Source organism: Ictidomys tridecemlineatus, chromosome 7 (genome assembly GCF_052094955.1).
Source record: "Ictidomys tridecemlineatus isolate mIctTri1 chromosome 7, mIctTri1.hap1, whole genome shotgun sequence".
In the NCBI taxonomy this organism is placed as follows: domain Eukaryota; kingdom Metazoa; phylum Chordata; class Mammalia; order Rodentia; family Sciuridae; genus Ictidomys; species Ictidomys tridecemlineatus.
The window spans coordinates 43,293,698-43,314,648 of record NC_135483.1 but is presented as its reverse complement, the minus strand read 5'-3'; the positions used below and the strand labels follow the sequence as shown (position 1 = coordinate 43,314,648).

General features: G+C 37.1%; 1 protein-coding gene across 1 annotated transcript in view; it reads left to right on the top strand.

The window, feature by feature from the left end:
• Positions 1-20,951, top strand: part of Necab1 (N-terminal EF-hand calcium binding protein 1) — a 151,988-nt gene that overhangs the window by 124,188 nt on the left and 6,849 nt on the right. Inside the window, exons 8-12 of the mRNA XM_005328640.5 lie at positions 1,132-1,208; positions 5,953-6,006; positions 13,324-13,436; positions 18,429-18,506; positions 19,780-19,871. Of these exons, the coding sequence (XP_005328697.1) occupies positions 1,132-1,208; positions 5,953-6,006; positions 13,324-13,436; positions 18,429-18,506; positions 19,780-19,871 (414 nt within the window). The remainder of the gene's footprint in view (positions 1-1,131; positions 1,209-5,952; positions 6,007-13,323; positions 13,437-18,428; positions 18,507-19,779; positions 19,872-20,951) is intronic.

Genomic DNA, 20,951 nt, shown 5'->3' with positions numbered 1-20,951 from the left:
GTTTATACTTTTATAACATTTTCTTCAACTGGCCCTCTCCCACCCCCTCTCTCTTTCCCCCTCTCTAATACTCACTCCTTCGTGGCAGTGCTAATATTTATTCTTGCGTTATAATTTATTCAGTGGCCTTTGAGGGGTGTTTTCCCATGAGAAGTGAGGTAGAGAAGTAAATTCTGATGTAAAGCTCCACTCCTTTATAATTAAGGTCTTGTCATCATTGCATTCCAAGTTGAAACATGGCTCTTGGATACTTTCCTATACTCTTGGATTCAATCACATGTTCATTTCAAGAAATATTAAATAATATTAATTCAGCAATCCCTTGTGAAAATATTTTAAGTAAGTTGAAATAAAGATACACAAGGGAACCAGGATATTTGTGCAGGGTCTCAGACCACACCTCTTCCCTTTACGCCTTTGCATAGTAATGACAATAATAATAGCCATAGAGTTTCTGTAATGTTGAACCTGGTGCTAGATACACACATATTCTGTATGAAAATATATACACACAAACATGCATATATATATGTATATATATATATATCACATACATATATGAGTATATATATGAATTTTTAAAAATGAATATAGAGCTATGGTCTCTGTCTGCTCACTGCACTGTCAAGCTGTGACTAGGGACCAGAGTTCTTGTATACTCAAATTAGTCCCCAGGAAAGAGACACCAGCTGTCTTGCTCATGTGTTTCCTCTGATTGAAGCAATTCATACCTTCTATGGTCACAGGTGTATTTTTACTGGTTTCTGACAGGGCCCTACAAGTAAGTTTTCAATTATTGATTGATACTTTCCTTTTTTTTTCCCAAAAGAGAAACAACTACCTTTAGGGTAGTAAAACTGGCTCAGAAGGATTTGTTCTGTTGAACATCAAAGGCCAATACAGACAACAATATTTTTAAAAAAGTAAAGACAAAACAGGCTCGTAAAAATGAACCCAGTGAAATGCACAAATCTCTGTGAATCAATATCTAAGAAAATACTCACAGGAATACATTTTCTAAAATGTGTTTACAAGTCTGTGACATTGCATTCTTCCCTCTGGGTAAAAGGCAAGATAACCAAGCATTTCTACTCTAACATTTAACATACAGCCCTGGTGATTTCTCCCCAGGCTTGCTAGAAGAAGACAACCAGTGGATGACCCAGATCAACAGACTCCAGAAATTAATCGATAGACTGGAAAAGAAGGTGTGTGCTTCTTTTATTTCTCCTCTCTTCTACTTTTCAAGTTATTCTGACCCAGTTTTCCTCATTGCCTCAGTATCCATGGGTGTCTGAAGGATAGAATAACAGGACCCCAGCAACCTCAAGAATGGCTGCTTGGTGATAATTTTGTTGTTGTAATCATGGTGGTTTATTTATTTGTTAAAGCAAATACAGATGCTCACATTAATTCTCCCTCCTCTTCTTGTTGAAGGTTATATTTAAAATAAGATCCAGGGTAGAGAATTAACTAAATCAGCTGCACTTCCTGGTTCTTAGATTATCAAGTGTCCTGGGTAGCTTGAATGATGCTAATGGCAGCTTTTAGAGATGACCTAGTTGAAGTCCTGAAAGTCAATTTGAGTCCTGGAAATGGCTCAAAAATGAGATTCTACACTCGACTTCCAGAAATTTACCATGCTAATTGATGATTTTGTGTTAAACCTCCACAATTAATAAGTTTAGATGTGATAAAATGCCCTTTAGAAACTAAGTAGTTGCTGGCTATTATGATTTTTATTGATTAATTCAGTTCATATCAAGCAATCCTTTAGTATAGTAATACACAGTTTTATGGTAGAGGCAGCCTTTGTAAATCAGTAATAAAATGTGTCTTCTGTGAATGTTACGCACCCAGGAAGGAATATTTATGCTTGAGAGAATCACTAACTTTAAAGAATCTATAATATACTTGTTAAAAACAGGCTGTATTCTGAAAGACACAAAGAGAGTTAAAAGATCACTTTTTTAAAATTTGTGATAGCACAGATCTTGAATTCATAGCTAACGTTCAGCAAATACTTGCTGACTGTTGGAGATATGCCAAAGGAATGCAGCAGGTTGCTAACATCTACAGGTGGTTCACCTAAGGGAATGGTCACAAGAACTTGGGAAGGTCTCATGTGCAGGGTAACTTTAAAACTGATGAATCAATTAGGAATTTGATTCTAAGCAACAGAAATCACCACTGTAATTTAATGAAACTGAGAATGTTCTGGAAGGATATAGAATTACCCACAGAATCTACAGATAGTCTAGAGACCTGAATTCAGGAAAAGTCTGGAGATAAGCTAACTCCAAAGATCTAGGAAACAAGAAATACTTAACCACTCAGTTTACCTCCACTGGAATAAGTGAGTTCTAGACACTTCCAATCTGTTGACCGTCTGCTCAAGCCTCCAATTCTCAGGAGCGAGAGTTTGGTCTAACTATGGTCTCATGCTGGCCTCTTGTATAGAGGAAGGGAAACACCTTGATTAAAAGTCCTAGAGCACTGGGTGAAATAAAGAAGAGAGTCCACTCAAAGAAAAGTATCATTTAGGTTGGAATAAATGGTAATCAGCTAAAAAACTGATGAAAAACTAATACTTTCCATGGAGAAGTAAAACATTAGTCTACGTTGAAGGCATGAACATCAGACAAATAGACCCATTCTGTTCAGAGTCCTTATCTGGGAAAGTAGTGACCAAGAAAGCTGTATGGACAGAGTGTGGCCAGATCATGAGTGGCCTTGAGTAACAGAGTCAGGGATGTGGACTTGGTCTTGGAGACAACAAGAGCTATTTATAAGTGACAAACCAAAAAGATCTATTAGGTAAAAAATTAGGTAGGAAGATGCAAATTGGATGTTTTAAAAATGGAAATCGATTAAATCTAGAGCAGACTAAGTTAAGAGCCCCCTGAAACCAGCTTAGACTATGGTGTGAAAGAGCAGGTTTGTGCATCTAAATCCTCTGGGCTCAGGGATGGAAATAGCTGGCTCAGATCAAGTTAGTGAGAGAAAAAAAGACAAGAAGAAAGAAAGAAAGAAAGGAAGGAAGGAAGGAAGGAAGGAAGGAAGGAAGGAAGGAAGGAAGGGAGGGAGGGAGGAAGGAAGGAAGGAAGGAAGGAAGGAAGGACAGCAGATTTGAAGGACTTGAAGTGAAATTAACAGCACCATTGAATGGGCATGGTGGGAATTCAGGACAGAGTCTAAGGATTTAAGCCTAAATGTCTGGGATAATTATTCCATGAACATAAGAGGGAGAGACAAGTGAGAGATGATTTCTTAGGTCATGAGAAAGCAAACTACTTTTTCAGATTCATTAATTTCAAGGTATAATAAGATACCCAGACAGAAATACCCAGTTAATAGGAAAGAAGCCAGGCTAAACAGGTTAAGGGTTGTAAATGCTAACTTCACACAGATAAAAACTCAGGTCCTAAGGATGGGAAAGTCTTATGAAAAGGAGATTCTGTCAGTCAGGTGAAGGGGAGGTGGCTGTAAAGAGCTCCAGTCCCTCTGACAGGACATCTTTGTTAAATTTGCATTGGCCACTTATGCAACAAATACCTAAACTGTGAGCTCATTGTAGATCAACAACTCTCCTTTCTTTTTCATTAATTGACATGTGAATTGAAATGAAAAAACATTGGCTATGAAAATGACTTTTCTAATGTTGGAAGTCCTGGAAATTCAGGATCCCTTTTGAAGACAAAACCCTATTAAAATATAAAGATTCTGTTGTTATAAATTTAGATTCCTTTAAAGAGTAGCCAAGCTTCTTTTTAAAGGGGTTTTGAAATTCTTGGCAAAACTGCCTTAATTTGGTGTCTGAAATCCATACAGTTACTTTTAAAGAAATGGATCAAACTTAGGTCATAGCTTTTTTTTCTTTCTTTCTTTCTTTTTTCCCAATTCTAAATTCAGGTATTGTCACAGCTCTTTCTTTCCCAGACTTCTGTCTCCCTCCCTTCCTATGAGGAGGTTTTATTCCAAGAACTGTCTGGGAGGCTTGCTGAAAGTACAAGGGGATGGTTTTCAGCCCTGGGCTCCAGCTGCGTGGAGCTCAGCATGAACCATCTTAATGAGTGAGAAGCAGTCTAAGTCCAGTTTTCTTCTACAACTTATTCTGCACTGTGCCGAATTCATTTTGTAGCGGAAAACTACCCAATTTTGCCAAACAGTGGCCAAGTGCATGTCATCTCACTGCTGACTGCCTTGTTTCCCAAAGTTGTTAGCTCTGGGTTTGATCTCCCCATTAAAAAGCAGTGTGCCTGCAGTGGAACATATGCTGCCTTTTCTGTCCATTAAGTATTTATGACAAATTCTTTCTACACTGTAAACCAAGCCCGATTCCATTTATGTGGCAGAAAAACAACACTTGTTTTTGCCTGCAAGTTTCTTCAGGTTTTCCTTCTGTCCTTTCTGGTCTCTGTATTTATGGGCTGTCCTGAGGTTCTCCCTTAGGTTTTACTTGAATGCTGCAGAAAACTCCTTTAATGTTAAACAAAACAGGGACAAAGACAACAATAAAACCTCTTCCTTCTTCATGAAGTCTTCAGTGTATCATCGTCAGACCCTAGGACATCCTCACATCAAGGGGAGTAATTAAAGACCTCACACGCTATTCGTTTTAAGCTTTTCATACCTTAGATCAAAGAAGGTATGTATGTGTACCTGAGATAGTGTCAGGAAAATATTCAGGGAGATTACCATGTCACAGTTTCCATCTGTTGAATGATGTTTTCATATTAAATTCATATCTATATATCTATATTATTATTGAATTTTTCCTTCATGAAAATGTTATGACTTAGATAGGGCATGAATTCAGCCACTCATTTGTTTGGTCTTTATTGAGTATCTACTGGCACTATTCGGACAGTGGGAATATGGCAGTGACCCAAACTGGTAGGATCTTTGGTATCTGGAGAGATAGACGAACAAAAAAATATAAGAAACAAGGTAAAATCAGATAGATACAGGATGCTGTGAAGGAAAAGTATGGCAATAGGATCAAGATGGAAGGTGGAACCCTCAAAGTGAGTGGTCCAAGAAGGTCTCTCTAAGGAGGTTACATTTGAACTGAGATAGGAATGAGAAGCAGCAGTTAGAGGAAGTGCTCAGAATGGAGAATTTAAGGCAGAATGGACGATAAATGTGAATCCCACACAAGTTAAATCATTCACCTAAAGTCCCACCACAGGAGAGCCACACAGAGCAACATAGCTTCATTATTAACAAGCTATGTTATTCCAGATAGCCTGAATTTCTAGAACTTTCAACTGACTTCATTTGAAAGAATTATGGTACGTAATTCTCACTTGGAAGAAATGCTTTACATTCATAGAATGAAGTTCTGCAGTTTCATGGGGGAGGGGCACTATTATTAGCCATTGCTAATCATAGAAGATGCTGAGGTCTATATAGAAGTCCTAGGTTTTTAGTGAATATCAAAAGTATTCTCATTTACTTTTTAATTGACTTTCTTTTTAAATAAAGCAATATTTATGCTGTTCTGTAAATACATTATAACAATAGACTAATCATCTTATAATGACTTCCCAAGAAATACAGAAATGTGGCAGCACTTACAGCCAAAGAAACCACCTGTTAGGTCTAGTCATTCTTTTTTTTTTTTTTTTAACCTTTCTAAGCTTCGCTTCTCTGTTTTCTTGTACCTCTCTCCTACACTTAGCTCTCTAATGATATCACAGAAGTAAAGTTAAAGCAATAATGAGTTGAACATATCTGAAATATATCCTTGCAATTGATAAGTGGGCACAAGAAGTCTTCACTGAAACGGCTCAGTTTTTAATATATCAGAATTTTTTCATCTCCTTTCAGAGAATGAGGTTCTTTTGGTTCAATATTGGCCATGAACAAACTACCATATGAATATATGATGTTGATTTCAACTATTGTATTTCGGGTTTTGACCCCCTGCATTTCTTCCTCTAACTGAAGGATCTCAAACTGGAACCACTGGAAGAAGAAATTATTGACGGGAATACTAAATCTGTAAGTCCATTTCCAGGTCAAAATTTTAGAGATATATATTTTTAAGATTTAACTTCTTCAAAAACTATTTACTATCTCAGTGAAAAACTGCAAAAGTAAGTAACACATGGACATGTTTGATTTTGCATGGCTAAATTGTGATTTGTGGAAACCTAATAGGTACTTCAGAAAAGGTCTCAATGAACCGCGTCTTACGCCCATCTGCTCTAACTCAGAACACAAACAGAGTCTTCAAAGGAAGCCCTGGGGATTCTCAAAAAAGTTTACTAATGGTTACTATCATTAGAATCCTGAACATGTGCACACTTTCCCCTGACATAGATATTTCTTCACATGATCAGTATCTGTATGAAGACAAGGATGTGGTCTGTGTTCATTCATCAGGAGCCCTGGGTTTTAAAGTGATTGAGTTCAGGGGGGAAGCAAAAATGGGGTGTGGAACCCCAAGAAGAGCCAGTTTGTGCAATCTATAGACACAGGAACTGGTAATCTTGTGATCATGTGTTTGTTATCATCTCATAGGTCTGCAGGGAGGGAAAACTATACTCCAGTCAAGAAGAAATGACCATGACTTTTCTTTTATTGAAAGAGATAATGATCTATTTTTAAATAATTTCCTAACGAGAGACTATTTCCTCTATGTGTGAGGGAGAAAAAAATAATTTCACAGTTGTTTGTGAGAGGTGGCAGCCATGCCATTTGCTGGCCTTGACACAAGGGAGGCCACTGCCACTTCTAAAAGATCAACACATCTATCATTATTGATTCAGTGATACATACACTAAGAAAAATAGAAGTAGACAAAGTGATTTAGTTGCCAATACTGTTTAGAAGCAAGAAGGGATATTCCTTAACTATCTTCAACCATATATAGAGGTAGAGGTAAACTCATTATGCTCTTTGGCATTAGATACATAATAACAGTTCTCTTTCTCAGAATTACCAATAAGATATTTGTCAAAAAAAATGTATCATTTCTTAGATGTATTACATATGTTACTATCAATCCCTATAAAAATTCTTACATTCAGTTTTCCATTTTTTACTATTATTTCACAGCTAGTACTAATAATCGTACCCCGTTAAATATTTAGAGATCAATCCTGGGGCCAAAAACCAGTTTTACAATTTATTGACTGTAGAGATTATTCCTTTTCCATTACTGAATGCCTGAGAATTTGAAAAACAAATCCCACATTAGAAAGCAAAAAATAAATCTGCTTTACATTTGGGGGTTTGGGGATCTTCGGGGGTACCAGAGATTGAACTCAGGGACACTGAGCCCCATCCCCAGATCTATTTTGTATTTTATTTAAACAGTGAGTTGCTTAGCACCTCGAACTTGTTAAGGCTGGCATTGAACTCTCCATCCTCCTGTGTCACTGTCCAAAGCTGCTGGGATTACAGGCATGCACCACCATGCCCAGTAACATTTTGTTTCTTAAAAGCTAATCTTCACTGAGCTTTTACTATGTCCAATTCAAGGCTGACCACCCACACATACACCTCACTTAATCCTCTCTGTGGCTGAATGAGGTGCTGTTATGGTTGACCTCAGTTTATAGATGAAGAAATTAAAGTCCAGAGAGGCTTGAATACTAGAGCTGAGCCCCAGCTGTCCAACACCTACACTCATCACCCCCTCGTCTCACTTCCTACCCAAGTGTTCAGTAGATTTCTAGCCACTCCAGTGCAGTTGCTCTTTGCTAGTGAAGTTGTGAACTAACAGGATAGTTCCATGAGATTTCCCAAATGAGAGCAGAACAGATTATTCAGTAAGCTTGTTTGAACACATAGTGAAAGTCCTGAACCCTAGCAGCTGCCATACCTAGTGTTCTGAACAATGAACCATTATATAATGATGAGTCTAGGATATGATTTCTTTTTTTAAGCCCACTTATTTTATTTTCCTCAGCACAGAAAAAGGGAAGTTACACTTAACTGCAAACCTGTTACGGACAAGATCTTTGTATACATTATTCTATCTAATCTTCCCAGACTTTGTGCTATAAATGCCACTATTTCAATTTTATGTATCAGAAGACTTAAGATGAAAGATTAAGTAACTTGTTCAAGGTAAAAGTGAAGCCAATTCTTTTTAAGTTATACCTCTTGCTCTTGAGAAAGAAGAAAGGAGAGAAAGGATGAAATGCTGGGGGTAGAGAGAAATTGTGCAGTGCCCTTGAGTTTTCAGGGCCACCTCAAATTCTCTTCTAGAATGAATAAATATATAACATTTATTACACAATCATAGTTGATGGTGAAAAGAAAAAGAAATCTTTTATTTCTTTGTTCTACAAATAACTTGAACCACCATCTATGTGCCAGGTCTGGTGAGAGGATCTGCAGATAAAATGGTAAATATGACTGGGAAACAAACTAAAAGGAAATACAGGCAATTAAATAAGAATCTGTACTAAAATGTGATGAAAGTTGCTATGGAGAAGTATAGCTTTGCACAGCAGGAAGACACAATCTAAACTAGGGGTCCAGAGAATGCTTTCAGAAACCAGAAAGAATATGTGGGATTTTTGAAAAATTATATATAGGTATGTGTATGTATCACATTGACTTGTTCTAACATTGTACTAAAAGAACACTATAGTAATATATAAAAACATAACAATGTTCCAAATTATTTAAAGTAAGTATATTATAAAGACCACAACTTTGTTGCTTCACAATATTATTTTTGCTATAGACTAATAGGAAATAAACATACATAAGGGAGAAATCTGAATTCGAAGGTCCCTAAGCCACAATTTTAATACTTGTTGAAAATTTAGGGACAGTTTATAGTCTTGAAGATGTCAAGCAGTAAGCAGTAGGTGTGAATCAACTAGAGGTAAAGGTGAGTTTCTTAAAGGAATCACTCAAACCAGAACAAGCACCGGGGTCTGGCCAATTGATCTACCTGGATCTTTTCTGTCTATTACCATTGTGTGCCTTGTATGGCACTTCTTACCAAAGAACTCTTGGGACATGATGATCACTTTCCAGATCAGTTCTATATTCAAAAGGAGTTTTTAAAAGTCATGATGATTTTAAGCAAGGTTTGAGCACATTCTTGTGCTTTTCAGAAACTCAAACTTTTCTTTACACATTGCTGTCTACACCAAAAGAGTTTATCACTGGTACAAATCTAATATTTATTGGTGCCTCACCACCCTTATCAAGCCAGTATATAATGTCTTGTGAAGTTAATTAATTCCACCATAGCCCTTAAGTGTGTGGGGCTATTGCCAGCTAACGTATTGGGGACTATCAAAACATGGTCTTGCTTTGCAATATTTGTTAAAAGATTCAGTTAGAAGCTACAGGAAAGGTTGTGATAACTCTGAAGACATACTTGGAACACAATTTTAAGTGTAGTAAATAGAGCTAGTAACATTAAAAAAGTAAGTTGCATTTAAGATATCTGTCTTCCAAGATTAAAACAGGTGACATTTCTTGAAATGTCCCAAGAAATCAAAAGTATATGCCTTATGCTATTGGCAAGTACAATTCTGTGAACACAGTTTAAGCTCAAGAAATTCCAAGCATTTCATCATATTTCCAGTGCGACAAATTTCCATAAGTTAAACAATAAAGGTATACTACCCTTCTATAGCAGAGAAGCAAAAATGTAGCATCATGAAAGAATATCTTACCATGGAAGAGTGCTCTGGGATACCAGAGCACTGGTATCTTGGGATACCAGATTTTGATAAGCTTTCAGGCTGTATATTTGACAGAGGAGATATTCCAACAGCAGGACTCTTTCCCTGAATCTCCCAACCTCATAACCCACAACTCAAAAGGCTCTGCTTGTGGGCTATGGTAGAGTGCTTGCCTAGCATGTGCGAGGCCCTGGTTTCAATTCTCATAAAAATAAATAAAGGTATTGTGTACAACTACAACTAAAAAATAAATATTAATAAAAAGGCTCCACTTATAAAAAGTCAAACTTAGGCAGGTTATCTGTGCCTCACAAATTTATGTCTTGTGTAAATATCTGAGGAATGGAGGACAGAGATATGACTTGTTTAGGATGCAAAGTAAAATCTAGAAGCCAAGTGTTTAAATTTTCCAAATCATACTCTCAACAATATGTGTAAATGAGAAAATCAATTAGCTATTGCTGTATAATAATGCACCCTAAAAATTTTTATGGCTTAAAACAATAACCACAATTTTGCAGGTTAAAAATCTAACCTGGGATCAATGGGATGGTTCATATGGTTTCAATGGCTTTTTTTAGATATCTGTAGTCAGCTGCACGTCGGTTTTGCTGATCTTGATGGAGTTTTCACATATGTGTAGAGTCTCTGCTCTGCTCTATGTGGTTGTTAATTTTCTAATACCAGGGTTGGCAAATAGCAGCCCACCACCTGTTTTTGTACATAAAGTTATATTAGAATTCAGCCATCCCCATTTGTTTACATACTGTCACTCTACAATAGCAGACCCATATCATTACAACAGGAAACAGGTAATATTTACTATCTGTCCATTTACAGAAAAAGTTTCCTGATCCTCTTCTGGAACACTGTCAGTTCTGCTACATTCTATCAGCCAAAGCCATTTAGAAAGCTAACCTAGATCTAAGGGGTGGGGGTAGAATCCATGTCTTAATGACAGAAGCAGGAAATTCACACTTCAAAGGGCTTGGGTTCAACTCTTTGAATATTAAATGATTTTGGCCATTTTTACGGCCAATCTCATGGATCACATAAGTATTGCCTTCAGATTAAAGGAATTATGGTTGTTTGGTGGATATATTTATATATCTCATTAGGAAAGCCCATGAGAACCAGCTGTAGCATTATTAATCACAAATGCCCTACTAAGAAATCTGTGCTGATTTCTTTGCAAAGGACATATTCACATAATTTTTGCAGAGATTAACTTTAACCCTGCTTAGTTCTTAATATTAAAACCCAGGGCTTGGGAGAGTTTACATGGGGGCAGATTGTTTACCACAAAACATTAGGAGATAATTATAGGCTTGTATTTTCTGGATTTTGAAAGAAAATTAAACAAAGCTTAGTTAACTTGTTGAACCCATCCAAGTAGACTTTGGAAATAAATGGATCCAAACACAGAGAATGGTTCTGATACAACAAAGTTTGTTCCTTGTCCAATAAACAGTCCACAAAACAATTCAGAGCTCCCAAGGTCCTCTGATCTGTGGCTAGCCCACCCCTCAGTTAGATCTTCATCCATCCAGCAAAAAAGGAAAGAAAAGAATGCAGAGGAGGCTCTCATCCTTACATCTTGGCTCAACGGTAGCACACAGTATGTCTGGTGACCAGATTACAATCAAACAATTACATTATTATTTGCTGAGAAGGATGTAATACAGAGTCCAGCAGCACACCTAAATAAGAATGAGCATACTTGGAATCTGACACGTTGCACCTTCTGATCACTAAATATTCATTTGCATCCTTCTTTTCACATATAGAGCACATACAGACCCCTCCTCAAGGGAGATCACCCAAAGTTTCCTACTGATACTATTTCTAGCTCAAAATCTAGTCTTTGGATGATGTTTAATCTTCTTTGTAAGGTTAGGATGCAGTCCCTTGAGGTCTGACAAACTAATGAAGAACAAGGTAAGTAATCCCTCCTCACCACACACACAAACACAGAGAGAGAGAGAGAGAGAGAGAGAGAGAGAGAGACAGAGACAGAGACAGAGACAGAGACAGAGACAGAGAGACAGAGAAAGAATACACAATGATAAAACTGGGCCATGATGAATTTCATAAAAACTGCCCCATTCATAAAAGGGATGAATGGGAAACAGAGCATTCACTGGTTGATTGCAATGATGAATTCATGCTGGGAAGGTATTTTTCAGTGGGGAGTTCTATGATTAGACACTGGATCTCTATTCTGGGAGGACCCCTGCTACCATTGTTCTTACTGCCAAAAATTCTTCCTGGTCCATTATCCTCCATGACCATCTGAAACAGCCCACTGGGGAGAACTACCCCTCTTGGTGGAGGTGGGGATGCTTTATTCATAGCCTGCTTACTGCTCATATATACCCATGGACCCAAACATAATATTAAGGCATGAACAGACAAAGAATTCTAAGATTGAGGTCAAGCTGTAACAACACAGTCATCTCAAAAATTTGGTAGACTTCTGGTCAATTTACAATTTACCACACCTAATGTTACTACTTAAGTTTTCTGGCCTGGTTTATTCTTTTATTAAGCCCTTTGAGGATGAGATTCTATCTTGATCCATCACTGTCTACCCAGAACCCAGCACCTAGTTACCTGTCAGAAAGTGGAAACATTTGTTGAAATGCACCGCATGCCTAACATAGTGACTGCGGTAAAAATGGTGTTCAACAAATAGCTATTAACATGAAGTGATAAATTCACTGAAATGGGAGATAATAGGCCAGGGGTTTATGCTAGCTCTTATGCTAAATGGCTGATAATACTTTGAAAGTGATTTTCTTTGTATTCAAGATTTGCATTGTTGTTTTTATTTTTTTACTTTTGTGATTGATGCCAATTCTTATACTTATTTGCACTTTCATTTTTTTTTTTTTTTTGCAAACCTTGAAGAAAAATAAAGGGCTAATGTTGAAATCTAAAATTCCATTAGAAGTACCCAGGCAGATCTTTAGGCAAACCTTCAAACTACAATTGCTGTAATGGTAATAGGATGTTATGGAAGCAGGTGGCATCCAACCCAGTGTGATCCATTAAACAGGGCCTCTATGTAATGTCATGGCATTTTGAACAGGACCTCTTGTAAGTGGGTTATATGTTTGTGAACCCCTGTTAATAGTTGATGCACCATTGCAAATGCATCAGTAAACACTTGTTTTTGAAATTTGATTGTTTGTAATGATTGTTACAATATGTCGAATATCATAAAAATCTAAGAAGCTGGAGCTTTGCAGCATACAATAGGATTTCTCTGTTTGTTTATGCAAGTGATTCTAGGACAATGTTTACATCCTGGCTGCACATTAGAACTTAGATAAATTTTTAAAATATCAGTGCCTGGGTTCCATTCCAGAAATTCTGACATAAAAGTAATTTTAAAATCTTCCCAATGATCCTAATTGCATCACTGCTTTTAAAAGGAAATGCATTATTTCTTTACCTTCTGTTACTAAAGGCAAGAAAAAGTCCCCCTATATTATAGCCTTGTTATAATTTTTTTACTTGGAATGGTCATGAGCTTCCTCAGTCACACTTTTGGATGATGGTTGTTGGCTTTGTGAGGAGGGTAGGATGGACATCAGGGGTCAGCTTGAATGAGCCTCTGACAGACACCTCAGTAACCTCTCCCTTTCCTCACCAGCATATCATGCTCGTGCAGCGTCAGATGTCTGTGATAGAAGAGGATTTGGAAGAATTCCAGCTGGCTCTGAAACACTACGTGGAGAGTGCTTCCGCCCAGAGTGGCTGCTTGCGGTAAGTGCCCCTGCACAGGACCTTGACTGACCCTGCCCAGCCAGGTGAAAGCTTTTCCCACTTAGATGAGGGTGCATCCCAGAAGACAAGCATTTGAAAATCTTTATTTTAAATTATGCCTAGTCTCCAGCCCTCTGGGTAATGCCCTTTGCAGAGTTTAACTGGGTATTTTCTTTTTGATCATTGGACCCTGCTTTGATTTAATCATTAAGGGCATCAAGGGACATCAGATGGAGAACTATTTGAATGAGGAGTTTCAAATAGACTGAAATTCAGCCAGCATTCATTTAACTTCATCTCTGTAGATGTGGTCTCAACTCGGGGGCATCAAGCCTTGAATGCAGCATGCCCTGTGGACTCATGACTATTTCCACCATCGTGAAATTGCAGGGGTCTCTGAGGCCATGCAAGAGGCCCAGGGAGAGGGAAGCAGACTGTGTGGGGGAGTAAGAGAGTAGATCTTGATTATTTCACAAAAGCAGCAGTGGCTTTTTCCTCTCTTCTTTCCAGGGCCACTACTCTACTCTAGCTCAGGCTTCTATTATCTGAGGCTATTAAAATATACTATCACTCACCTTGAGTTTTTCTATTCCAATCAGTCCAATAAACAGCTACTAAAATAATTTCCCAGAAGAAGTTACAGTATTTCCTTAATCAGGAACCTGCAGTGACTCTCAAATGAATATTAGACTCTTATCAAATGCTGTTTGTCCTGACCTTATGTTTACCCCATCAACAGACCCAGGAATCCATATCACTGCCATCAATTGTTCCCCTTACCTAAAACACTCTGTCTTACCTATACCTGTGTGGCTGTCTATTGACTTTCCAGCATAATCTGTTCATTCTTACTGTGCCTTAGATCTGGTCACTCACCCTTCCAGAGATGTGTACCCAGCTGCAGGTCTCTGCAGGCCTGTGCTCTGTCTGCAGCTCAGAATACTGCCCCAACTCACCTGCATTTAGAAAACTTCCTCACCCAAATTTACCCCTACCTTCTGAGCCTGTTAAACTGCATTTCATAATTCTCTTCAAATATTGCTTGGGGAAAGCTTTTCAGCAGATGTGTGTTTATGTGGGTGTGCATCTGAGTGTGTGTGCATATAAACACGTACTTTATGTCTCTGGGTGCTTTGCTTTTCTTTCCGGTGATTAATTATATTTTATTCATACTACAGCAGAATACTTTCCCAGCTAAGAAATCTGACTCTGGAATTAAACATAGGATTGCCCTAGTTTTGTGATTTGGGAAAATACCCTTCTTGGCTCTCAGCTTCAGTTTTCTCATGAAGAGCCCCATGAGATGGCTGTGAGCATGGAGAAAGATAGTCCATGTGCTCAATTCCATGCCTCCCACTACTGAAGACATGGAACATGAGCAGGGTCACTATACTGTTGTTTCTGTGCTGATCCCTCTGAGTATTTTCTCAGTATCATTAACAGCTCCCATCTCCCCAGCAGTCCCTTTATTACAAGACACAGGAAATTCTGAGCTTCCATTATGGTGTTATCCTACTTCACATCAGTCTCAGAATGTCACAAATGAAAAACCACAATTGTAGTCCTTTTAAGTTAAGTAACAAGATATTTACCAATGTGGACATACAGTTTTTAAAATCAAATATTTGAAAAATGCAAAAGGAGGCCATGTATACTTTCCACAGTGTAAAGTGCAGAAAGCAGAATTCAGTAAACTCTTTTTTGGTTAGTAAGGATATGAAGAAGGTAAGTCCTTTTCAGTATATCACAGTCTCCAGGGATTGATGAGATGTTTTACAATTATAAAAAGGGCACAAGATTCATTTTTTAAGGTTCAAAAGTACTGTATTAATGTGTGTTGGGAACATAACCTGAAGTCACCAGAATGGCCCCAGGGAGAGGAAAACAGACTGTGGAAGTATGAGAGAGCAGATAGATTTCTGCTGCCTGCTGCAAACTCAGTCCTCTCAATAACCATGAAAAATTGCTCCATCAGCTCCTGCTGTGAAGGAGAGGGAAAGAGAGCATCCTTTTCCTCTAAGATAAATTGACTCAGCTTCTCGTTTTCCTTTGCAAAACTGGTTTTGTTTCTTAATGGTTCTCCATTCACTTCTTACTGCTGATGCTTCAGCTAACTTTCCTTTGAAATTACTAGAGTGTAGACTATCAGATGGAATGAGCATCAGAGAATTACCACACACAATGGAATACGTGGGAACATGTTATGCCAGTGTGCCTGTCTAAAGTCAAGTTTTCAGCTGCCCCAGTTAATCAAATTCCATACCCTACCTGTATCAATTGATGAAAAGCCAAGTGCCATTCATGCCGTCAGTTGTGCTTCATGGGCCCTATTCAGTTGCCTTGTATTTGGCCAACAAAATAAAGCTCGGTGGATTATCAGAGTTTTGCAGTTTCTTCTCTCATAGTATTTAGCTTAGTCTCACCATGGTTAGACATGGAATGCTGCCATCATATACAATAGAAATTACAGAGAACTTACAAAATTTGGCATCTTGTATCCATTGACTTAGTCTTCCCAGCAATCATCAGAGGTATCTATTCCATCTAGCTTAGAAGGAAACAGAGCTCATGTGTGTTAAACAAGTTGCCCAAGTTTGTCTGACTCTGAAACCTGTGTTTAATACTTGTCAACATTTGGTCATCTTTAGATATTCTCAAACTGTGGTAGAATACACAATATCCTTCCTGTTCCAATTAACACAAGGTCTTGCTTTCTTAAATTTAGGCAAATGAATTAGAGACATTTTTGCCTCTTACATATTTGACTAGGATACTTGGATGTTTGAGAATTGACAGAAGCTTTGTCATAATAGTCAATTGAGGTTTTAGAAAGCTGTTAATGAAAGACTTCAGCACAGAAGCACATCATTTGTATGAACCAGTGTATAACACACACAAGCATGTGTCGTGTGCGTGCACACACACAAATCTGATGCTGTTCATCACTTATTTTGTAATCACTAAAGCTGTTCAATCCCTGTTTTGGTGTTGAGGAAATGTGGTATACATGGTATACTTTCAAAACCAGCTTGACACCAGAAAATGAAAGTTTCTGCTTTCAAAGATCTTAGAATCTAATCTCCATTTATGAAGGCAGTGAACAATGAAAACCATGTTCTTGTACTAAAGTTTCATAATTGCTAGACAAAATGATTTCCATAGTCACTCTCAGCTAAAAATTTCTAGAACTTGAATGTGTTCAAAACTTCCTGTCATGAATGTGGATTATATTATACCAACCAACCCTGAGACATCCTTAAGAACTAATGGGTGTGCATAAAACAATAACCCTTCACCAATAGGTAGATAAAATAAACTGGTGACCTGAGCTTGATATGGAGAAGTGAGGGGACTGTCCTATTGTCTTTTCTTCATTAGTTAGGCCCTGTGAGTTAAGGTAGAGCACAAACACAGATAGGAGGCAGGAGAGAAAATGAGGGTCCTATAAGCCTCATAAAACCATTAGCACAGAGGAGGAAACAGGTTGAGTAACGGGTTTGAGATGACACAGTTAATCAGTAGTGATGAGTGGTAATTCCATTGGGCCATTCTTTGAACCATTACCATATCACACTGTGATATCTTTAGTCCTTCAAAAACTTCAGCACTATGATAAAATTTTGTGAATTTCTTATGATCTCATGGCTAGTCCAGAAAACAAAAGGTTCAGATAGCATGGTAAGTGGATTTTTAGTGTAATAAGTAGTACAAATTAGTTAGTTTTCAGGAGAAAGCCGAAGATCCTGAAATGCGAGGCTGAGTATTTTAAACTTTATCCTAAAGCAAATAGACAAAAGCATATGTGTACATTAATTTGCAGAAATTTTAAGAAATCCTCCTGGTAAAGAGCTCATTCATGAATTCTTGGGATGAGAAAATCACAAATTTCATTTTTAATTCAATACACGACTCTCTAGTAAAGCTTTGACAAGAAAAATCTAAAGTCGTGATAGTAACAATATTGACTATATTATACCTTAATAAACCAAATTGATAAACAACTACCAAAAAACTGAGTACAGGCAAACCAAAGGGGGGAAAAATGATAAAATTCCTGTGTGTGTTTACTGCCACCTGCTGGTCATATTTGGGTAAATCCTAAATCTACATTAACTGTTTTACTGGTAAATTGAAAACCCTTGTTTTCCAAACCCCTCATTTTGCTTTTCACAGATACTTCTGGAATATATTATGAAACATTAGGCTAAAAAAGCTGTACTGTAAGATTTTAAATACATCTTCTTATCTCCCACTCATCAGTTTATGAATGTGTCCCTTCTTTTTTTTTATTTTTTTTATTGGTTGTTCAAAACATTATAAAGCTCTTGACATATCATATTTCATACATTAGATTCAAGTGGGTTATGAACTCCCATTTTTACCCCAAATACAGATTGCAGAATCACATCGGTTACACATCCATATTTTTACATAATGCCATATTAGTAACTGTTGTATTCTGCTACCTTTCCTATCCTCAACTATCCCCCTCCCCCCCCTCCCCTCCCATCTTTTCTCTCTACCCCATGAATGTGTCCCTTCTTTATTCCTTTAACACCGATTTTAGTCTGTATCACCTCTCACCTAAGCTATCTCACTACCTGCATGACTTCTTCATTCATACCCCACAGTGCCATCAGCAGGATCTTTTAAAACACAACTGAAACTGTGGCATTTTCCCCTCTAATTCCTTCAGTGGCTCCTCCTTGCTACAAGATTAAATCCACAGTCCTGTCTTTTTGGTTAGCCTTCTTTCTTCATTCCTCTAAAACATATTATAGACTTTGACCCACCTTCAAGATCATCAAAGATCTGGAAGGAACAAATTTATCTTCCTCAATTTGAAAAAGCAATTATTGCCAGAAGCAGACTGTTCAATTTTCTGCAGGCACCTATACAAATGGACAAGATTGTTTCATAACACATCTAGAGATGATTAGAAAAATTAGTTTGATTCCAGCAACTAATTATGCCTTTTCTTTTCCTTTTCAGTATTTCTATACAGAAGCTTTCAAATGAACCCCGCTATATGATTTATGAGTTCTGGGAGAACAGTAGTGTGTGGAATAGGTAAGTTCTAAGCAAGGCTAATTTGTTTCATGAAGCCAGGGAGGTGGCTATAAACATGGTGAAATTTTGAGACTTGTAAGAAAAGCTTCATTCTGTTTTTCTCATTTTAAAAAGTCTTGCCCTTTACCCTGAATCCCACACTATGGGAGTTTATTTGGTGGATTGGAAAACACTTCCCTCTAAGCACAGATACTTCTGGTATTGACCCCCACATTTTGAGTCTTACCATCTTACTGATGCTTTCAGACAAGAATAATTTTGATAGGGGGAGGGGTGCCTAAGGAAAGTGGGGGTGATGATGACATTGGAGCTTCATAATTTCTTTGGTTATTACTTTATAATAAGACTATATTTAATGGCTAAGACCATCATAATTTTCCTAAATGTCTTTAAATACCACAAATAAAGGGGAAAAGTCAAGGCATTGTTTGTCAAAGATGAAAAACAAATTAATTTTTAATTGAAAATGATTACCAATAAATAATAAATGTATAATTTGAAAAAATGGAATAAAAGAAATTTTTGCTATTCTGATATAAACAGTTCCAGATGGTTTTAAATGGTATAGAAGATATAGCTATCCAATAAACCCATGTTGTAAAGGTATTAAATATAGTAGTGGAATTAATTAACACCTGGAAATTCAGTTGATACATATTTCACCTTGAAATTTTATTTTTGTGGATTCAAAAGAAGGCATTTTGAAGGACTGGAGTTAAATCTCAGTGGCAGATCATTTGCCTAGCAAGTCCTGGGCTCCATCCCTAGCACTGCAGACAAAACAACAACAACAACAACAAAACCTCATGCTATAATGAAAGCAAAACTATATCAATAGTATTTTAGTGTTTCTATGTAGAAGGGAATCTTAAGAGCCATCTATTCAATTCCATGCTTCTAGGCCTACACTATGCAATAGATGGTTTTCATTTCATTTTATTCTCAGTGGATGGAATATTATCACCCCCTTTTCTTAGTTATACTATTTTTTAAACACCAGTTATGGCCAAAATACTTTCTTATGTTAAAAATTTTTGCAGAAATCACACTTCCTATTGTTTTATCTTCTTGATTTCTGATGACAATTATTAAATTACTCTTGAGTCTTTGTTAAGCCTAAAAAAAATATTTTAAAAAGTCTCTATCCAGGTTACTTCCTTATCCACATCAATCAAAAGCTTACCATCTTGATTGAATTTGATCTCTGCTGTACTCTATTTTAGGAAAGTTGTAAATAAAAATACAGAGCTTTAACCTGTAATCATTTATACAGCCACCTTCAGACGAATTATAGCAAGACATTCCAAAGAAGTAACGTGGATTTCTTGGAAACTCCGGAACTCACATCTACTATGCTAGTTCCTGGTAATTATACTGGATTCAAAATTCTTGTGTCTTTATGTATTGTCTTATGTTTTTCAAAAATAGTATGTTCTTTCCCATTTACACTTTATCAATGGTGTTCTCTTTATTGTTTCTTTATATATGTTATAATTGGGGATCGGGAGAGGGAAGAAGAGGTATTTGTTGCTTGCCTTTATTTCTTAGTTGGCCCTATTTGTATTGCTGGCTATATTAAACCTATTATTAGTGGTTTGCTGGTTAACTGTTCATCTTGAAATACAAGTCAAATCATGACATTTTAAAAAATTATTCAAATGCTTTACCATACTATAATTATTATTATAATTTTAAATAATTAAAAATAAGTGATCCATAGGCTAGAGATTAGAAATATTTTTATTATAATAGAATAACTTAAAATAATTTTTGTAGTTGGGGGAAAGGAGAACTGGAGGAAAGAGAGAAAGAGGGAAGGTTTGAAATAAAATTGTCTAAAAAGTCTGGTCAAATTTTACTTAAGAACAAAAAATTCATTTGTTAATCTCACCCATCCATTCACAATTATCAAATATACACAAATTTGATATGCACTTTAGTACTGGGATTACTGGGGTGCCTAGTCTATTCACTAGCATGATTGAGCTCTAATTCTGAATGAGCACTGTGCTGGGAGCTAGAGAGGGTACGTATAAAGTGCTCTGTCCAGTCTGACAGGAATATCTGCAAAGAGAATTGTTTGCAGGATAAAACCTGGTTCGGGTCATAAAAGAGAAGTTACCTTTAGAGGTAATAATGTGCTTTGTGAACTTAGAGAGTGATTACTACCTATCTAACAGTTTGTAAGGAAGACAGAGTCTGAATTTTAGGCTGAGAATATGTTATGAAGTATCTGAACTGTAATTAGAGCCATTGAAAATTTCTGAGACAGACAATAGTCATAATTATCTGATGGGAACAAAGACAGACGGACATCATGGGGCAAAAAAAAAAAATTAATCAGGACAACGATCTGTCCCAGGAAAGAAGAGCACCCAAACTAGGTGCTATTGAAAAGTTTGGGACTTCACCTGCAGATAGTTTTTCACAAGTTAACCACAAGAC